The sequence below is a fragment of the Hippocampus zosterae genome, chromosome 15 (assembly GCF_025434085.1).
Source record: "Hippocampus zosterae strain Florida chromosome 15, ASM2543408v3, whole genome shotgun sequence".
Taxonomy (NCBI): Eukaryota; Metazoa; Chordata; class Actinopteri; order Syngnathiformes; family Syngnathidae; genus Hippocampus; species Hippocampus zosterae.
In genome coordinates, this window is record NC_067465.1 from 8,441,423 (window position 1) to 8,463,595 (window position 22,173).

The 22,173-nt window shown below is 42.7% G+C and overlaps 1 protein-coding gene and 1 long non-coding RNA gene across 4 annotated transcripts in view; one reads left to right on the forward strand and one right to left on the reverse strand.

Annotated features, from left to right (window-relative positions):
* The first annotated feature begins 6,227 nt into the window (after positions 1 to 6,227).
* LOC127616894 (uncharacterized) lies at positions 6,228 to 6,483 on the forward strand. The gene is made up of 2 exons (XR_007967234.1): positions 6,228 to 6,375; positions 6,453 to 6,483. It is a non-coding gene; the product is annotated as an uncharacterized LOC127616894 (long non-coding RNA).
* A 183-nt stretch (positions 6,484 to 6,666) lies between these two features.
* st3gal3b (ST3 beta-galactoside alpha-2,3-sialyltransferase 3b) overlaps positions 6,667 to 22,173 on the reverse strand; it is a 34,703-nt gene continuing 19,196 nt past the window's right edge. For all 3 annotated transcript variants that reach the window (XM_052088698.1, XM_052088697.1, XM_052088696.1), the window contains 4 exons: positions 21,762 to 21,948; positions 11,248 to 11,394; positions 9,446 to 9,592; positions 6,667 to 7,905 (listed from right to left, as the gene is read on the reverse strand). In XM_052088698.1, coding sequence (XP_051944658.1) covers positions 7,816 to 7,905; positions 9,446 to 9,592; positions 11,248 to 11,394; positions 21,762 to 21,948 — 571 coding nt within the window. In that variant the 3' untranslated portion in view covers positions 6,667 to 7,815. The remainder of the gene's footprint in view (positions 7,906 to 9,445; positions 9,593 to 11,247; positions 11,395 to 21,761; positions 21,949 to 22,173) is intronic.

The following is a 22,173-nucleotide window of genomic DNA, read 5'->3' on the forward strand; positions in this document are numbered from 1 at the left end:
AGCTGCCATCTCACAGTGTGAGAATCAACATCAGAAAATGAAAAAGACAGAGTGATAAATTAAACAAAAAAAAAAAATAGAAAATGATTTCATGAAAAAGAATGAGAAATTAACCACCCTCCAAAATATCGACATGAATGTTTGAAAACAGTTTGAAAATTAAATACAACTAAATTGTACTTTAAAGTTAAATACAAGTGAACTGCATCGTGCTGAATAATTCTTCATTTAGCCGGGTATAGACTGCTTCTGAGTATTTTCCAAAAAAAAAAACGCATTGGGTATAAACTCAATAAATTGACCTTGCACTGGATATCAAGAACAACGAATACTTGCTGAAATGTTTGAGCATTTACGTGTCAGTGAGGCAAATCTGTGCACTGATTGACAAATGTGTGCTACTAATACTCGGTGTGACATTATAAAATTTAAACTGGGCAAAATCAGATTCACTAGTTGGACAAGTAGTGTGATCATGTGTCGGGGTTGCCTTACAGTAGCGCAACTAAAGTCATAAAATTCTAAGAGTTGACACAATGGTAGCACAAGTAGGGCACAAATGTTAACTAGTACGTAGTTTGACCTCACGAGGCACAATGTTGACCAACTCGTATGCAGGAATGTCATACTTTTGTAGTGGGGGAAGAAAATGTTACTAGTAAGAGATACTCGTTCTTCTAGCGCATTGCTAGTTGTTCAACTAGCGTGCTAATTTGTCTGACCGGTGAGTACAAAGAGTGAGCTAGCCAATGAACCTGAAGCTGCATAGCAAGGATCTTAGCTAGTATGAGTCCGAAAATGTTACCAATTAATCTGTAGCGCATCACGAGTAGGACTAATAGCGCACAGATATCCCTTAAAGCACAATCTTGCCTCACTACTGCCTTTCACGACTTCCTAAACACTTGTTGGAGAATGTTACTGCGGAGGAAAATTGCGCTACTAAGACATACATGCTGATGATTAATATAATGTTTTGTTAAATTCAAGGCCCACGGACGGCCCAGCGGTTGAGGACGCTATCGGCTACAGCGTAAGGTGGAAAAAAAAAAAAAGAAAAAAAAAACACTCAAAGGAATGGCGCAGCAGTCCAGTTGCTGCCGAGGCCACAACATGTAACAAGTGAGTCAACATCATCCATCACTGTGAGCGATGAACTTGTTAAGGTGTTGTTTGAGGCTTTGGAGCGTGACAATGTTTGTACAGTCGCCTCATACAAGCACAACACACGCATACACACACACATACACACGTCACAAACCTTATATAGGATCCTTGGAAGAATGCAAGACCCTTGCATAACTTTGTACAAATCGAGGATCTCAGGCCACTTATGGGATGTGGATTTGTTTCGATTTCCATAGCGGGAGCAGGTCCTGATACTTCTGACTCTTCCTGGAAAGATGCTGCAAGATTCAGCCACATACGCCCCCCCCCCCCCCCCCCGCTAGAACTGCCACTGCCCAGTACCTCTTTGCAGCTACTCTTCATGAAAGTTTTTCCGTGGAAACTTTTGTCCATTCATCCAGAAGAATTTCTTTTAGGTCGGACGTGGCCGATGTTGGAGCAGATAAGCTCACAATCTGGGTTTTGGATGGCAATGAAGTCAGGACTCTGGAGTCCACATCAAATTCCTCCAGCCATGCCTTAATGGATCCTAGGAGAAGAGGACTTTTTGCAAATTTAAAGAATAACTGCCAAAAATATCCTTCACAATATGTTCTATTCAGCACCACTAGCCTTGAAAAGGCATTGTGATAAATATTACGTGTGTGTGGAATATAAATTACGTAGTAAAGCCCACCTGTTTTTGACCACCTCAGGGGGCGGCCATCTTGCCACTTGCTGTCGGCTGAAGATGACATCACAGGAAGTTCGTGAGGAGTTGTGATGTCATTTTCAGTTGACAGCAAGTGGCAAAATGGCCGCCCTGTGAAAGTGATGGAGGATCACTGGTTACATGTTGTCGTCTCTTCGGCCTCGTCCGCCCCCATCACCACGTTACTTTTCACCCGCTTCAGCCAAACACAACGTTATTAACTACATGAGACTTTGCGCCTCTGAAGCAATAGTGATGTGTGACAATAAAATGACTGGCCACGCCCATTTGTCATCCTGTTTTTATGTTAAAAAAAGACCCCAAATATTGTGTTTGTTTTTTTTAAATGTATGTGTTTGTGTTTGTGTGTGTGTGAAACACTGAAGACCACCAAACATGAAGTAGGGAAAGCCGATTTTTTTCTTTTTTTTTTTAATCTCGCCATTCCACCTCTTCAGTTTCAGGCCTGGGGGTCACGGCCTCTTTCTCCCAAGTCGTCTGAGAGGAGGGCAAGGCGGGAAACCTGTCGCACAAAATTGCAGGCCCGCCATTTGAAGAGGTGCAGGCTCGTTTGTACGTCCGTATGCTGGACTAACAGTTGGCCGGTCGTCCGCTTCCTGGAGATCCCAGGTGGTAAACATCCTCCCGCTGCAGCCGCCTCTCGATCCCACCCAGTGGAGCTGGGAAAGCTGTTAAGGAACCAGAGCTTTGAGGTGTGACTTTTTTAAAGGGGAGGAGGGGGAGGGGGGTAGGTCCCGTCACCCTATTCACAGCAAAATGGCTTGGTCCAGTGCAGCGGTGGGAAGACAAAGGTTGATTTTTCAGGTGTTTGTACCATACTCGCTCGTGTATTTCAATTTTCAAAACATATCCATCCTTTCTTCCCCTTATTTTGCCAAAATAGGCTCTTGACACTTCTCAATGGTGCAGCAGACTTACAGCTGGATAGGCCACTCTGGTTTGTTTAAGACATCGACGTGAATGTGTGAGCGTGTGTACAAACGACAGTTTGACTTTCACGGCTGCAGCTGAGAAGTTGTGCGTTTATGGAGTGCGTGCGTGCATGCGTGGAACGGGTCTTGAATAGATCCCTCAAGGCCACAACCATGAAACCAGAGCCGCTTTGCCGGACACAAGGATGCGATCACAGGAAAATAGAGGAATGAGTTGGCATCAGTCTTTTTTTTTTTTTTTTTTGGTGCAATAATGATTAAAATGTTACTTTATGTTATTTGTTGGGTTTATTATGGTGGCTGTAGTTTGTCATGCTGATTCCAAAGCACCTTGTTCTGGAACTTCAGACGTCAATGAAATAAAGATTTATTATATTTCTGTTTGTAAAAAGACTTATGTTTCATCTATTTGCCGTATTTAACAGGAGTAATTTGGCATGCCAGTTTTGCCTTGCATTCTTTTCAATGTAGAGACTACCGGGACAAGTAATAGTAGCTATGCTCTTGCAGCAGTTATCTAAATTAGCTAACCTGAATTTTAAAGACCACCCCCTCACTTTAACCCTAAGCATTTACAATGTTATCAAGCCCTGGAATATTGTTTGCATTATTGACGTGGCCCTTTTTTCCTTCCTAAAATACGGTTTGGGTATTTGTTCCTTATTGCTTATTTGCTCCCCTGGCAGATGATGCAGCGCTTGCATCGACATCTTTGCAAACGACAACGATAAATTGTAAATACAGTACAAGTAGTCTTGTTGGAGCCATTCATTCTCTCCGTGCACCCTAGAGCGGGCAGTGGGTGTATCCTGGCAATTTACAGAATCAGTCACAAACTATGTCCATTACAAACCTTTTTATTGGGCTGCAGAAAGCAATTTACACTTGGTTTTAAACAGACAGTAACACACCTTCATTTTGATCACCTGCCATTGATGATGCTGAAAAAAAAAGAAAAGGCAAAATAATCAACATGTTTGATTGAATACATTCGACTTCATCAAGGAGATTTGGGCCCCAGTCCACCTGAATAACAACTGCATGGGGGGAGGGGGAGGGGTTGTGTGTGTGTTGGGGGGGGGGGGGGGGCTATGAGGAAAGTGCAGCACTTCAACAGAAAATCTGTTTCACGTCAAAGGGACTGCCAGATCAAGTCTGATGTCTAACGATGCCAAAGTGGCACAGCGTCAACATGGAACGCTGCAGATGCCTGAATCGACAAAACACATCCTGCTGGTGCATTCAAGGACACCAGTCGAAACACTCGGAGGTGTGTTTGAAAGTCAAATTGACAAGGCGAAATGTGTCATACTTGGGACTGGCCATTGTTTACCCCCCCCCCCCCAGCATGCATGGAGCGCATTTGCCAAAACTCCTCTCTCAAGCTTCTCGGTCTCCAACTTAAATTAAAATTTACACATACTTTCAATTTAAAGGGGGCATACTGAAAATGGATCTTTTAAGTCTTTGTGTGAAAATAGTTGCCCACCAATTTAGTGGGAAATGATACATCCAAGTACATCTTGCATTTGTTCATTTCTACAAATGTGCCTCTGGGTGTTCAGTTGGGAGTTTTGAAAAGTAGTGCGGCGAAGTGTTGCCCGCGCTGAATGAAAATCCGGCCGATTATCTTGTTGCAACTCCTCCAGCGCCATATACGGTTGTCATGGTAACAAAAGCTGTACTTGTCATTTGCCCGTCGATAGGAGCTGAGATCACTTCAGTAAGACAAAATGTACGTACTCTCAGTTGGGATTATTGTACCTGGCTACTCTAAATTTTGCAAAAAGGATAATACGCCCCCTTTAAAATGAAATGCATCCAAAATGAGCACATCTGATTGAATGGAAAAATCAACCAAGTGAATAAAAGTGACTATCAGTACCCAACAGAAGCAAACACACTACTCGCAAAAAGTTATATTTCGGGGTGAACCTAAAATGCACTAGAACCTTCCAAATGTGGACTTATCTTGACCCCTTAACTTTCGAAAACAGATCCAGCATTTTTTTTTTCAGGGCTGAATGGCAAAATTCACAACATTTCCAAGGGCACTCGGATGCCTTTCTGTGACTCTTCCAGTGTTGTCACCGGCGCCACTCCACCTTTGAGGAGAATCCGTTTGATGTTTATGATCTCAGAGTGTCACAAAGTGTCAACAGAGACCAGGGGAGTCACAGAAAGGCATCCAAGTGGCCTTTTTTCTGAGCACTGTATGTTGAATTTTACAGCAGCAGCAAGTGGAAAGTGACGATGCAGATTGTAGCCCACGGCTTCAAAAAAAAAAAAAAAAAATTAAAAATAGACAACCAGTGTCTTCAGGCGTTCCTTAACTGGATCTACAGATGCATGGGTGCACGCACACACACACCAGACACACAACAAAGTGGACCCAAATCTCCCAAATGACGTGCAGCTGACAGCTCAGAGTGGATCAACGGAGCTTCACCTCATTACAGTTTCCAGGAGATGAAACGTAAGGCAGTGTGAGCGCCCGCTACGGTTCGCAAACCGCGATCCTTTCTGAGCAGCATGGGATCTGAGCACAGGTGCCTTTACAGTAAGAATGCACTTCCAGCGGACAAGCAGGGGGGGTGGGGGAGGGGGGGGGGAACCACCTGAGAGTGAAAGAGAAATCACGAAACTTTCAAACGCACGTGGTTAACAAAACGGATTATGTCATTGGCATGTTGGCAAGCAAACAGATACTTGGACAGTCCTGTCTTGAGATTGTTGATTGCGTTATATCGATATAGTACACGTTAGCAATATGAAAATAGCCAGAGAGTGATTTGAAAAGATGACGCAACAGAAACAAAAACAAACAAACAGGCAAATCAAAATCATTCCCGGATAACAAATCTGGCCGCAATCTCCGAAGAAGCAAACACAGTCAAGGCAAACAGATTTCAGGTTTCCTCGGAACGCGACAAAGAAAGCAGGCCCGCCTGTGATCCAGACGCTGGGTCTCAGTAACTAAATAAATAATGAAAACAATATACATCTATTTCTCAACAATCGGAACGCGTCACCAATTTCTGAAGCGAGGCGAGAGCTGCTGCAACGGGTAGGATGGAAAACGATTCAACATTCAGTCATCGACCGTACGAGGCAACGCGGGCAGCACTGGCCCGTTGCACTCGGTTACTAAAACGCACATACGAGAGATGGAACTGATCGGGGGTTCACGTGACAGGGATGACGAGCTGAAGAAAAGTGATTGGTCTTGCAAAAGAAAAACAAAATGGCCTCAAGAACGGGTGATTCCCAACCACTCGGTCGTGGGAAATGAGCCAATTTCGAAAATGATGATCTATTTACGACAAATTATGTATCTTGTACGTCTATGCCAGCGACGTATAGTGACAGGCGGAACAGTAGGATCCTCTTCCACTAGATGGCAGAAGGTCCAATTAACGTGTAGATCCAACCGTTGTCTTTCACACAACAGAAAGTTTTCACAAGGACATGATGCGAGTAAATCAAAGGACGATTCTATTGATATGTTCTTTTTGTGGCATTTTTGTTTGGTCGTGTGCCATGAAAGTTAATTAGAGTTAACTTTCATGGCACATAGTTAATTAACTTTTAAAAATAATTTGGGTGTGGCATTGTAATGTCAAGGCATAAATCGAAAGGTGAATTGATTTCAGCCTGTATTGACTTAGAAATTGATTCAGGTGAGAACTATGGTGGCCATTTTTGTTTTTTTTCTATATTTGGTGGTGTGCTGTGAGTCCCCCCCCCCCCACCCATGGAACAGCGTAGTAGCCAAAATTTTGTATATTTCAGCTCATATAAACAAGAAAAACGATGACTGTGAGAGCTAGAGTGGCCTTACAAGATACAGAAAAGGTTTGGTTTTTGATGGTGGACCATGAGATTTTTTTGGGGGGGTGTAACAGCAGAAAACCAAGAATTAAACGGATTTCCCCTGTATCAATTAGGTGATAATTACGGTGGCCTTAAATGGTCAAAAACTGGAATAGCACCACAAGGGGGGAAAAAAATTAAAGATTTCAGGCTATTTCGATTTAGAAATCGATTTTTGGTGTTCACTACTGAGGCCTTCAATGAGCTAAAGTTTTTTTTTAAGCTTATGTAGTGGTACATGGGCGATGGGACAAAAAAAATGTGGTTATCAAAATAAAATAGATTTTTAGCCTCACAAAATACTTATGGTGCCCTTAAATGGTTTAAAAAGGACATTTTTTTAAATTTGGTAGTGAACTGCGAGACTTTTCTTGATGTGCTTTGGTGAAACAAAGGTTGGGAAACCCCGCATTCGAGATTCTATGAAGGAAACTTTGGTAAAACAAGGATTGAAGTACACTTAAAAAGAATATGCATGCACTGGGTTTGTTAAATCAACCTTACATCTTCACCACCACAAGATGTCAAATAAAGACGAGTTCTGTTGAGAATTGAAGGGGCCTTAGAGAGGATCCATGGCCACGTGAGTGCAAACTGTTCCAAGCACTTATCCTACTCCCGACATAACTGCTCGTGTGAAAAATGGACAGAACCGAAACTGCAGAGACAGAAAGGAGAAGATGAGGATGCTGCTGCAGCAGCTCGTTAAAAAGTAAAAATCTTTTGCTATGTACACAGAGGAAAGTGAATACATTCAGGCAGCAAAAAAAGGAGAGGAATGCCACCTCTCCTCCGTTCGAGGTACATTTGGCACTGCTAATACTTGGCCCGTCCCTGCACCATCTCCGCTTTTGTCCCGCCTTCTGCATGTCATGTCATTGGTGTGATCCCGGAGATGATATTGGTAAAAACGCTCTAGTGTCAAACAGGAAGTGAGCGGATTGCGTCGTCCTCCCCTTCCGTGTTGCTTCAATCGGTCGGAGTCTTTGGTTCAGAAGGCACGCGTGTGTGCACGTCACCACTTGACTTATTTTTGAAGGTCATCTCCATTGATATGGAACCCACTCCGAGTATCTTGAGGCCACTTGGGACACCGGAGGAGTTCTTTTGCTCTTTCCCTGGCTTCCTGCGCAGGAGGTCCAAAGGGAAGGAGAACAGAAGCCAATGTGCTCAGATACCGTTGGTGAGGTCGGAGATCACATTGGCCTTCACTAACTTGCGCAGGAACTCTTTCTCCTTGGATATGTTGTGCGTCCACGACTGAGGGAATCAGAAAAAAAAAGTGTTTGTAATTGCAGCCCTAGTTGAGGTTGCTACCGCCATTTTGTGTTTGTATGTCAAACTTAACTTTTGTTTGCAAAGGAGAGGGGCAAGCAGTATAAGTCAAGATACAACTGTAAAAGTACGCCCCTTTGCGTGAATAAAATAATTTAGATGAAACTAAACACACCAAAAACAAAATTCACAGGATTTAGGCATAATTTGTCAAATGACCAGTGGTCGTGAAACACATGCGGCCCCGATGGGAAACAGACTTTGTCTTTATCAACGTCATTATCTGGGCTCAGAAGACCAAACGAGCGCAGGAAAACAGCAGCAGAGTCAAGTGCGCCACACGGCCAACAAATGAATGGCTGATGATGACAGCGTTGATGAAGATGATAATAAACGCAAACAGCCCACTGGGAGTTTAGGGGGAGGTTATCATCAAACGGCGCTCATGGTTTACACACGTCAACGCTTGGTTTGCGCTGCCTTTCAGCATATACGCCGAGGACGAGCATAAAAGGTGATTCAGAGTGGCCGTACGGTGAGCGATGGCCAAGGGAATTCCATATGGAAAATTTGGACAAATTCAACATCTTTATTTAGTCATTTTGTATTCATTTTTAACTCCCCCCCCCCCCAACCCAAACATTGATTTGAGAAATTATACTCTACTGACAGAAACTAACACACAACTGTAATAAACCAAGCACCAAAAAAATGGGAGGAAAAAAATAAAAAATGTAAAGTAATATTGTGCGCTTTTAAGGGACGTGTCTTAGCCATGAAAGTATCTCAAATCAGGTTTGGCTGTTTTTATTTCAATGTGAGCACCCGGGCGTGAGTTGTGGCCTACAGCAGCGCCTGATAAACGTTTTTATTTTGAATTTGACTGGTAGTTACGCTCAATAAAGAGTCATGACTTTCACACTGGCTGTAATTGAGCCCTGGTCGCCGGTTTGGCGGTATTTGGAATTGCTGACGTAGCAATCTACAAATTAAGTATGCGCAGACAATTTTGCCGCTGGTTTGGACGAGAACTCGTACATCCTTTACAACAGGCTTAAGGTGGAACTTCGTTCTAATCTTGATGGTGAATTACAGTTCCACTGGGACCACGGCGAGGTATTCCGTATTACATGCTGAGCAGGTTGCACAGTCGTCTTCAACGTGTCGCGTGTCACGTGTCTCATCTATTTGTTAGTCCTAAAGCTAACTGCAGTGTGAAAAGGGCTGAACGCTCATTTTGGCTCAAACAAAGACCAAAAAAAAAGGGCCATCTAACTTGGAAAACTTCAAAGTTAGCGTCATATTTAGTATGCATAAGCATTTGAACCATGTGAAATTTATGCGTACCCGTGAGAAGTGCAACCTAAAAAAGTTTTGATGTCCGCTATTTGCAAATCATTAAAACTAATGTGAAGGCCAGATTTTCTCTCATTTGCCGATGTACAGTAACTCCCATTGACAAATTGCTACTCCGTTTATGGAAATGCCAGCTTTTTGCCATTCCTTCCATCCAGACAACACTCACCTCTCTGATAGCAGACATCTTGACGGCCTCATAATAGTGGAGGGGTGCGTGGGGCGCGTTCATATCATAGCCGAAGCCGGCCACCGCCACCTCATCACAGTTATGCAGCGCCATCGTGATGGCAACCGTGCCTAAAGTTGGAATGTTCTGTCGCCAAAGACACAGACAAGTACTGGATCAGTCCTCGTTTCCAATTTTCCTCCCTAACGGTGCAGCCCAATTCCTTATCCCCTTCCTTATTCCGCCATGACTTACGAATCTCTGATGACTCGTTCTTTAACTATTACCTGCAAGACTTGATAGCCCGTCGTCTATGACATTGTGATCTACAGGCCTGAACTGTGCTCCCTTATCGCCTCGGGCTGCCCCAGATCGAGTCGGTGTAGGTGGGGGAGGGGTTGAGGTTGGTGTGTGTGTGTGTGTGTGGGGGGGGGGGGGGTTACAGATTGTGTGCGCGTGTTTTGTTTAAAGAAGAAAGAGTGGAGGGAGGTCCCATTTAAATCATTACCCTGATTTGCAACCCTCGGGGTAGGTGGACCTGAACAAGCAGCTGGCCAACCCCCTACTGTGTGCTCTGATACAGATTAATTCTCACACACACACACACACACACACACGTGTTTGTGTGTGTGTGTGTGTATGTGAATTAATCTGTATTAATCAGGTATAACCAATCAAGCTAGCCATTAATTTCTACATACCGGTACATAAACATACAGTATGATGGTCAAAAGGAGAGGGCTGAAGGGCCGGGCAGCAAGACCCGAGCGTAAAACCCTGCAGCGTTAGACAGCAATATAGAATGATACGCGGAAATACAAATGTGCTAATGCGAATGAGCAGAAACACACTCCCATCAGATGCCCACATGTTGAACACATGTTGGGTTCACGAAGGGGTGTTCCGAGAGCCCCACAGGATTGTGCCTGGCTGATGTTCACCGAGAGCAGTCCTGCTTTACTTTCCGCGCACACACACACACAAGCATCTGATGCAGGGGTCAAGCACATCAATCAACAGATGGGTTCAAAGTCCAATCGCTGAGATTCACTGCCTCAACGCTAGACAATTGACTCCAAGAATGGGAATTCAATTGAAGAGCCGGTAAGGTGAATTTAGACATTGATTTTGAAATACATTACACACGAGCAAACACTTTGGTATGTAGAACTGAAATATGGAACTAAAGCATTTAAAACTGTGTTTCACCATTTTCGTCTTTTTCTTTTTTTTTTTAATAGTGCAACATACCACCCACAGTTGATGGAATTAATTGTCTCGGCTAAAACGATGAGAGTTGTAAGACTCAAAAGAAAGTGCAGCATTTTCTGTTTCACTCGTTTCATTTCGACCTTCGGGGGTGCCAGGTGAGGAACGGATCGCTTAAACATTGCAAGCAAAATTTCAATTATTTGGCTCAGTGACAATAATACACTGTACTCAAAGTTGGAGCAACGATCACCGGTTTTCCTGATGTTGAATGAATGAAAGAAAAAAAAAATGTGGCCGGATTCATTCATGTGAATTCCTTCTCCCTCAGTCTCAACCCCATTTTTTTCCTTACTCTTTAAAGATAACTTACAAGCCAGGTGGGAGCATTTTGTGCTCCAACAACTGCCAACTCTCAATCACTTGAGGAAGGTGGATACTTTGTCTCTTCCCTGTGATCCGAAACAATTCCTGATTCTGTCCTTCCACAAAGATTAGGGAAAATTATAAGCCAATTTCCAAGATTAATGGTGGTAATTCTTGACTGCTGGCTCATCGCGAAGCTGCAAGTGTTGTGCCGGCATGCGACTTACCCCTCTTCCCATGATGCCATTGTTAAAGGGCAGCCCGATAAACTGGAAGGCAGCCTCTTGAATGAAAAAAGGGTTGAGGATTCTCATCTCGCTGGGCTCGCGGGGGACGTGCTGGGCCACAGACTTCCAAAAACCCTCGGTACCTCGCTGGGGTCATCCAGGCAGAATAGAAGAAAAAAAAAGACAAAAATGCGTTTCATGTTAAAATAAGATGAGCTTTAGGTCAGTGGTTCTTAAGCTGGATTTGATCGAACCCAAGGGGTTCGGTGAATCGGTCTCGGGGGTTCGACGGAGCCTCTGCCATGGCGGTTAAGACATAACCCACTCAAGATGTCAATTAGTTATGACGCACCCGCTTGGCCATCATTGGCTGCAGATGATCACATGACATTGCTTGTCCAATCAGTGCTGCGGGAAATTTAGTTGCCTCAGTAGTCGGCGTGTGACTGGCGTGATAGTACGTCGTTTTTTTTTTAACGTATACTTATGTCTTGAAATTTTATTTACTTTTTTTCAGTTTTTAACTCTTTAATTCTACAAGACGTACTTGTACGTCTTTTTTAAATTAGGCCACTCCTACCAAGGACGTACTTGTATGTCTACGTCTTTTTGCATCATAAAGAGGAGGGTCTGATGCAATATGTGAATAAGAATAAGACGTTTGCATTGTAAATCATGTAAAAAAATGCGACCAGTAGGTGGCAGTGGTGTATCAGTGCAGTACTCTTTTTCTCCGTTTTCTCCCCAGGAATCGCCATTTTCATTAAATTTAGCCATTTTGTAATGCCGATAACTGCTGAAGAATGGGAAAAAAATAGAAACAAAAAAAAAAATATATATATTTTTTGGTAGGGTCCATGTTTATATAGCATTAGAACCAAATATTCTGTGGGCCTTGCAAGATCAGTCAAAATCCAGTAAAACGCTGGAATTAAGGGGGTTGCCCCAGTGAAAATGGCTAGGATTGAATGAATTTAATGCATTTTTTGTAAAAAGTCATATTTTTTTTTCACTCATGAAGGTTTCGGTGAATGTGCATATGAACTGGTTGGGTTCGGTACCTCGAACAAGGTTAGGAACCACTGCTTCAGGATAGAACACAACTGGCGAGGGAAAGACTTTTCAACATTTTTTTTAGCAAGACACAAAAAATGGTTCATTCAGAATTCTAAGAAAAATAAATGATTGCAGATTTGCACTGACATGGCGATTTCCAGCGAGTTGCCAACGCAAGACCTCTGATGCGTAAAACAGAAGAGGAAGCCCGTTTTATGCGCGCGCGCGGGTTCCGCTGTCGTCTGTCTTTTATGCAAGGGATGAAAGGCACTCGAAACAGCTATCTGTTTCGTCAGTCCTGAAATTCCCGGCGGGCGAAGAAAATGTTCGCACAACCGCGCATAAATTTGTACGAAAATAGTACAAAAAAAAACAGCTCCAACCAGGACGTGCATTTTGGCAAGCATTAGCGCTCCGGTACACTCTGCTGCGCATTATTTTAACTCTTCAGTGTGAACGTGAGTGACAGACGCAGCGTTTCTTTGAATTTACATATGAAATCACCCATCAGCGTAAACCGGTTCGGATCCGATTGCCGGAACCTGCGAATTGATACCGGTACACAACCGTACCAATTTTTCGTTCCTTGTGAGTGTGAACGAGAGAACTGATATCAAAAGGTTGAATATGGGATTTCAAAGGAAGTGATTCAATTCACACCTTACGTGAGGGAATTGTAGAGACCAAGACTTGTTTTGGTTTTTCTTTTTCTTTTTTAACGTAAAGTAATGAGCATTCGGAGCTTGGCACTGCCTGTCTGTCTAACTGGCTTCTAGTTAGACAGGCAGGCAGTGCTGCCTGAACAGAATAATTGCACTCGTTCTCATCAGTCAATTAGACAAAAAAAACGGAAAAGAACCCTCGAGAAAGAGGACAGACAAAATGACCAAATCACAATCCGGCAGTGCGTGATTGACTTGGCCAATCGTGTGACTTCCTACAAGGAAATAAAGCCAGCCAGATGATAAGATGTAAATGGGAATCACCTGTTCAAATAAGCGCTTGCTCGCTTACCTTTGATATAGTTACATGCATGACTGTGTGCTTGCCGTGCGTGTGCGCGCGGGAGTGTGTGTTGGCAGCGGCAAAACAAGTCTGCTGGATTCAACAACAGCGGCGGTTCTTTTTGAACGGAGGCCCAGCTCTGTGCTCTTGGCAAGCTGCAACAGGAACAACAGCTCATCTCTCCTGTCAACACAGCTTGTGTTTGCCAGAAATCTATTTAGCAACGTGTGGACGCGTACACATCTTAGTTACGCGGAATACAGAGAGTTAAGCGTATTTTTCTTTATTCTATGACAAGCTAACCCACCCCCCACACACAGAGCAATGACCTGACATGTACACAGACCAATGTGATTTCTCTTTGATGAGCTTCATAAAAGGTGCGCGATATTTGTCCCGCTCGCTAGTTTTAAGGAGTCTGAGTAACAGCAACGGGTAACTCAAGTGACTCACAGTCAGCAAAATGCATTCCAGTTGTTGCCTGTGCCGCTATGAAAACTTTTATGCTGAGCTTTTTCAGACATTCCAAGATGCCAGAAGTTGAACGACTTCAGGATTTTGGTCGTTGCAGTTAAGGTGATGATAGTCGAGGACTGATTAAGCTACAGTATGACGCCGCGGGTATATGGGATTCGGGCAGTTGGTCAGCTAGCGTTAGCAAATGGCTTTCACGATGGGTGTTCATAACAATTGCGATTTTGTTCAGTTTGAGATACTTGTACATTTTCAAAGTGACCATGCTACCGGTCTCATCTGAGCAAAATATTTACGTCAACACTCTTAAATTGTTTAATTTATCGAGATGTGTAGGCGAACCTAGCATATTAGCGTTAAATCTATCAAAGAAACACATAGTCCAATGAAATAAACTATTTCACATACAATGCGTCACAGAGACAATGTGCCTTATAACCCCCCCCCCGCTGCTGCATCTTATATATGAAAATGTATTACATAGAGCCATTCATTTGATATCGTGCTCAATGATACGGCGCACCCAATGGTAAAAAAATACGCTACATCGAAAAGAGAGCGCAGCATCTCTGGATTTTGAATATTTTGATTGTGTAAAGTTTTTGATTGTGCGGCAACGGCAACCGTACAGAAAAACATTTTCAATTCGGGTGTAGCACCGTTTGAGTTGTCAGACACCGTATTCAAGAGTAGAGATGGTGGCGCAGTGATTTCAGATAAGGCGCAAGATATTTGGCTACAGGGGGGGAAAAAAAAACACGGAAAAGCTTCCAAGTGATCCTCAAAGAGCGGCAACTTACAAAGATATGAGTGTTTAGCCATACAAAGGTGGTCACGTAAAAAATTACGAGCACCACCATGTGGTTAAGAGTTCATTCAGTAATATTAAAAAGGTTAAATGCGAGTTGTACGTTGTCCAAGACTGAAAAGAAGTAGCGAGGCCAGCCGGGAGTCGCAGTCAAAATGCTTTCGCAAACAGCCTCAAGGGAACAGGATGTTACCTCCACTTAGCTTTGACTGCTTAGACTGTCTTAGACAAGAGAAACGCTGCTGCGCCAGTGGCATTCGAACACAATCAGAGCAGGAAACTGCTAAAGTGTCTCAAGACCACGCACTCACTTGACACACATGCTCCAAAGGTGGACAGAAGAGTGTCGCGGTTGTCCCAAGCTTGGATTGACGCCAAACTGGGTTTCGGACAGGAAAGAGTTTTTCTCTTGTCTTGCAATTGTTTATGGTTAAACGGGCCTTGGACATTAGTCAGTACGTGCAGGTGTCTGCTTTTTCTGTAAAGCACCTGTTAAAACAAGCTGGGAATTGCAAAGTAAAGTAAGATGGAAAACTACAACACTTTCTCGGTGGAACTAAATGTGTTACACTTTCACTCAACTCCAAAGTTGACGTTTGCTCCTATGGGAGAAATGGTCTTGATTAGGGAAATCTCTGTGAAAAAATATAATAATCATCATAAAATACACAACAGGCTAGGCAATAAACAGATAGAGTCAAGTCTGGCAAATTATACCGCCAACGCTTGTATGTAGATACTAAAAATAAACTAAATTACATAAAGATAAGCTGAGCATTCTGGTGGTTATAGTTGTAAGAGCTGATTCCTTACGGTCAATGATACAATTAAGACGAATGCACGGTAACGTCAACATGATCAGGGAAAGTATCGGAGTACTATTATTAAGAGTCAATGAGGTGGAAAAGTAATCCAAACAATCAGGAACGCTCAAGGCTTCACAATGAAGACTTCATTTTGCAATGTATAATGAGGGCTCCTAACGACAGGTTTTTTTTGGGGGGGGGGGGTTGCACTTGGCCAAAAAAAAAAATGCAACATGCACATTTTATGCGGGATGCATTTAAAAAAAAAAAAGAATAATCTAATAACAAAATGTATATATAAAAAGGAAATTTCTACCAATTATGCCATGACTTAATCAGTTACTAACCGATTTTGCATTGTAAAACAGTACGGTGCAGTAATTCTTTTTGTCCACTCAGGGTTGTCATCCTCACCTTCTACACATCCATCGGTGACTTTTGAATTCCAATACATTCCAACTAGTGATGGCAAGCTGTATTAAATTCGCTAACATCGATACGTTACTTTGTGTGGACAATCGAGAATCTGCTATTGTGATACACATTGCGCTATATACCACACCGTACGTCAGCCCATCCGCCATATTATTGTATGTGGCTTTAATTATCAGACATAAATTTGGCAAATAATATCGTAAAACTGAGCTAGCCTAACACTCAAGAAGGCATCTTTGTATAGGTCATGTAAATGCGGTGTATGATAATACTTGGTTGTAGTAGTCGTTAAAAGCGCCATTCAAGATGGGACCGGCAGTGCTACATGAATATATGGAGCAAAGTAAGTGCTGGCTCATGCCTCTGTCCCACGGCGTCATGCACGGACGACGTTGTTTTTTCCCCCGGAGGGAGGGGGAGGACAAAGACGGAGGACGATTATTATATGAATAAGTACGGAGGGCCGATGACTGAAGGGTACCCATGTCGCGGAGGGACCGGCAAAATAGGGTAAAGTGCCCATCTCTGTTAAGAGGAACAGCCAATGATGCTTCTCATGAAGACCGAACTGTGTGTTTGTCATTGTCCTAGCAACCCAAGACCATGTTCTTGACTGGTCGACGCTGGTACTTGAAAAATAGATCTTAGTCTTCATCATCCTTTAGTCTCGTAAATGTCGCCCAACTTTGTTGAAGTGCACCCTAATTGGTTTCAATGCCTGTTTAAACACCATTCCAAGTTTCAGTCTCTGTGTCGATTTAGAATGCAGGATTTACAAGCGCACGGTTTATTTGTAAGGAAAATCACGGCTATAGAAATCGTCACCAAAGCGCTTAATGCTTGGGATTAGTGCAAGATCTCGTCAAAGGGCGAGGAGACCTCGTATAAGACGGGAGAAGGGGGGGGGGAGGGGGGGGGGGAAGTCAAATGCGTGTTCTGGGAATGAAGGCTAAAGTGAATGACTACTAAAATGGAAAATGGGCAGCAATTCACAATGGGAAATCTATTCCTCTTATTCAACTGGAAAAGCGGGCCATTCATACGCTCCGCAAAATATCCCCCCTTCCCAAAAATATTGGTTATTTTCAAACTGCCTACACCAAACGCCACAACAAAAAATACTTAATTCTCAAGGGACCAATAATGACCAAAAATAAAATACAGTAATGTGTTAATCAAAAAACAGAAGCTTGATTCTCCAAAATATATATTAACGTAAGCCAAACACAATGGCGCTCTTAAATAAAGGCTTGGAAAAAAACCATCAAAAGTACACAGTGTGCTGTATTGGCTTCAAAATTAATAACCGAGCCAAAATATAATAGAAACACGTATTGCTTGCTTGCACCAAGATGATTTCCATATAGCGGGGATGGCAAACTCATTTTTGTCACGGGCCACATTTTAGTTACCGTGACTGAAATGACTGAAACCATATGAAGACGTCAAGAATAAATGTTAAGATAAGATAAAGATGATTTCCATATAGCGGGGGTGGCAAACTCATTTTTGTCACGGGCCACATTTTAGTTACCGTGACTGAAATGACTGAAACCATATGAAGACGTCAAGAATAAATGTTAAGATAAGATATCCTTTATTCGTCCCACACTGTGTTCAAATGTTCATTCACCTATTGTATAAGTTACTGTCATGAGGGGTTTGGTCACAAGAAAATGCTTACAGTATCACTCTTATTTATTACAAATGAGAATTTGAAATGTTGGTAGAGATTTTAGAAAGCATCATGAAAGTTGCCATCTTTAATTTGCTTTCACGGGCCACATCAAATGATGTGGCGGGCCAGCTCTGGCCCCCGGGCCTCGAGTTTGCCACAAGTGCCATATATAAAGGACACAAAGGAAAAATAACGGATGAAGGAAAAGGGTCAATGTCGCCACAGCTTTCACGTGCCAACAAATCCAAAGGCGTTTTCTAGAAGGTTTGGAAAAACTTTTACTTGGTTCTCTGGAATAAGCTGATTACATACGTGACATAAAGAAGATGCCCCTGAATTCCTTAACAAGCCACCATGGTATAATTTGCAATCCCAGTCTTGGAAAATTACCGTCTGAGGATGTGGTTGCACGAGGTGATGTTTACTACGGAGTGTTCCGAACATTGAGGTGGAGTGGATTCCGGAAGGTGGATTTAAAGCCAGTTAAAAAAAAAAAAAAAGACTGAAGTACTAACAAACACAATTACAGCTCTTTGAAGGTTGTTCGAGCCAAGTTCAGGGGGACCGATTGGCAAAAACCTGCTTGCAAGGGAAAAATGTATCCCGCAAGACACGTCTAAACTAGAAACGCATGGTGACGGACAAGTACGGTGTCACCCACCGAGGAAAAAGGGTGGCAGCGCAAACTAAAGCTCCGGTCCTTGTCGCTAAACTGTTCTGTCATGTAACATCTATGTGCTCAAGAAAACTTAATCCAGCGCAGACGTTGTACAAAACGCTCACCAACATCACGACGTGTGTCACTTCAAAACGGCGACTGAACCAGTTCGCTGCCAAAAAGTGACATCACCCACCGAGAATACGTCGTGGCAAATAAACAAATTTGATTGCACGGTTCATTCGTTTTGAATTCATTCGAAATATGTTTTGACACGGAACTCCTCAGCGGCACAGAGAAACGATGAGGGCAGTACTGTGCTGAAAAAAGTTTGAGGATGCCATCAATGAAATGACTTGACTCAATTCTCATCTCATTTGGCTTGTTCAGCGAGTGCTTTTTGAAGTACACATAATAATGAGTGACATCCAAAAGGGGGCGGGGAAATGAAAGAATTCGTAATGTATGCTTTCAATCAAATAGAAGGGCGTTACATTTTGTTTAAAAAGCGACAGAACACCAAACTTTCACCTTCCTGCTCCGATTCCGTTTAAAAACGTGACCGTGGATACAAACAACTGTGGCTATCGGCGCGTGAACCGCAAATGTGCACTGTGGGTAACGCTGAAAGGAAAAAAAAAAATCTGAAATAGACAAACATGATTTTGGTGATTGTTATCGCTCGTGTAAACACCAATCAACCCGGCTGCGGCACACGTGGGGTCAGACGACAGAGCGAAATGAAAAATATGAAGGGTACCAGTAGGCAAGAGGCACATCGGGTTGTCCAAATAAAGCCTACTGAAGGAGTAATTCATGTTTTTTGGTTTTGGTTCGGGTTTTTTTGAACCTATTCAAACTAATGTCATGCGAGTGAATTGTGTTGGTGGGTTGGGCAGAGGGGTCACACAGAATCAAAGATTGTACGATTGCCTCAGAAACTCTCATTTTGTGAAGTCATCCGAGAGGATGCCACAGCAGACCTCACTGACCAGCGGCTAAATCAGACAACGGACGATGCTGCGTTGTACAGAATGCACCATCCTTTGTAAAAAAAATGTAAAAAAGAATAAATGGGGCCTGCAGTAGCTTTCATAAGCCCTGTAGAGATTGAAAAGGCCCCATACATCCCCTCTAGCTGTTATTCTAAAGGTTTTGCAAAGTAAAAAACAACAAAGTTGCATGAAAGCTCTCTCTCTAAAAGGCAAAATGAAAAGAGCAAATGGAGGGATGCTCGTTGGCGTTTCACTGGGAGCATATTTTATACATTCCCAGACCCACCCTCTAAACCCTTTTCAGATGGTTATTTTCCAACAAAAATGGTTCATAATACGTATGCTAAGGCCCGCCGCACACCGAGCAACGGGGCCAACTGCTACTGAAGTGAACTCCAGGCATACCTCGGGTTTTCGACCAGAATCTTGTCCAGAAGGCTGTTCGAAAAGTGATTTCTTCGAAAACAAAAACTATTTTATTAGCCCATGATTAGGGGCGAAGACACTATGCAGAAAAAAACAAACAACAAAAAAAAACATCAGATTTGCGTAAATCACAACAAACATGTCCACTCACAATGAACGTTAGACAAGGAAGCGTCACTTCCTCGTTTAAGGAAGGTGAGTGGCATATTTGCGTTTGCTCAGTTTGGTCGAAAACCGGTTTTCGGTCGTAATCCGAGGCATAAAAATCTCAAATTTTCTGGTCGAAATGCCATTTGGTCGATAACAAAGACGTTAAAAAAAAAAAATACAGTCAAACTTCGGTTTTCTAAGTTCGCGACTCTTTGCACACCAAGCAACTGAGCGGTGTGCTGCAAACGGAGACTGTATCTGGTTTAACGAATTACGCATTACTGCTAGATATGTATGAAAACGTGTGAACGAGGGGCACGCAGGACACGCGCATACGCACAATAGCATCTCCTTGTGTTTACGTTTCCAATGTATTAGCGAGGGTTAGGCGTGAGTCAGGTTAAATAAAGCCGGGATAAAAGTCCTTTAACGAGACTACAATTGCTTTAAAACCAGCGCTAGGACTGAAAAGCCACTTTGGATTGTCAACCGATATTGTTGCCACAGCAACAAGTTTTGTTTTGGAAAAAAGGTCCCACTGGCTCGATTCAAGCTACAACATATTTAGCACACATTAAGCGTGACAAAAAATAAAAAATAAATAAAATAAATAAATAAATAACCAATTGGATACGCCTTATGAGTTGACAGGAGGTTCTATATGTGTATTAGGACACATTAAAAATATGAGTTGTAAATACCACTTCCATAAAGCACTCACTTAGATAAGTACTGTAATTTGTAAAAGGGTATGATACAGGAAATAGGAGGATCTGTCATGTGTTTTTCTTCCATACGCTCATCACCGTGACGAGGCACAACCTGATGAAAAATATTCTCGTTTAGTATCTCCAAGACTGCAGAGTTGAAATCTAGAGGCCAGATCCATTCTGCCGGGCAGGCTTTTACACCGTCTATGTGTCCAAACAACCAAGCTGGTTTCTTCCATTTTGCATGACCAGAACAACGCACTGCACTGTTATCGCATGACATCTCTTTTGACTTTGGCACACATCTTAAACTACCCCGTGCCCCTTTCCATCCATCACGCTAATTCTTTCATACAATACGTAGAGTATTGAATAATTTTTGGTCCTTGCCTTCGTCATGACCATTATAAGCAATGTTCAAAGTCACACAACCTCTCTGAAGGTGAAATCAGGTTTCTCATATCTGGCTACAAGACCCACAGTGGACCTCTTTGGATTAGTGAATATATATATAACATTTCCAAATGTTGTGTGTGCCTTTTCCCCCCTCCTCCGATTAAAAAAAAAAAAAAAAAAACGGCTTCCGAGTCTGAAGACTGCTGCTTTTTATTGGGACAGCATCAATGCGTTAGTCCCTTTGGCGCCGATATAATTTTAATAAGATTTTGTGAAGCAGTCCATTGTCCACTGCCGAGCCTTGAAATAATCTCAGTTGTAGAGATATTCGGAATGTTCCAGACAGCTTTCGAGTGAGCGTGAATAGGGCGGAGATGAGGCCATTGAAAAAGGGAATTGTCTGATATAAGTCAAAGCGATAAGGACACAATACGCTCAGTCAAGACCATTTAGAGCATTTCACAAATCTGAAAAATCAGCTATTACTAGAGGGAGAAGAGAAAGGCCTGCATGCTTGCCATTGTTTTTTTTTTGTAATCCCTCAAGTGATCTTTCTTGAAAATGTAAACCATCTAATACATCTCCACGATCGTGTTAACATTCAAGATGTCCGCTTAAGAATTTTCCAGTTGAAGGAATGGACAGAATGTAACGGGAGGTTAGGCTGCTACGTTTTGCTAAAAGGAGAACATAACGCAGCAGCATAATCCTGTGCTGGTCTAACAGGGGAAATGATGGGACATAAATACAAATATAGTGAGATAACAATGGTGAAGCACTTTATATTATTGAAAAGGAAATTGTTTGGCACGCAATTAACAATCTGTTCGCTGAACCTTTGTGTCGAAAGTGCCTTTCACATTGCCCATCTAACGGCGGGAAGGCAAAAGGCCTGAAATTCACAACTATGTTCTTACCAGTCTCTCCTTGAAGACCATCTGTCGAAGCCACTTGAAGTCCAATGGCTTGAAAGCAGTCAAAACAAAAAGTGAATCCTTTTCGTAGTGTTCCGGCTTCTGGATGGCGCCCTCTGGGTAGGTAATTCTTATTGTGGTTTTGGTCCCTACATCCTTCCCATAACCAGCCACCGGGGCTTCATTCAATCTGGAATATAAATGGCATATGTCACGATGAGCTTTGGATGCAAATAGTCAGTTGAGCATAAGACACAATGTCTAATTTTTAGACGGCAGGTGTCACATTTGTTGGTGTAATGGGGGGGGGGGGGTCTGCTCGATGAGATACAGTTCAAGTCAACTTTATTGTCAAATGTGCTACATGTGCAACATACAGCACAGATAAAATGACTTTCCTCTCAACCACAGCAGT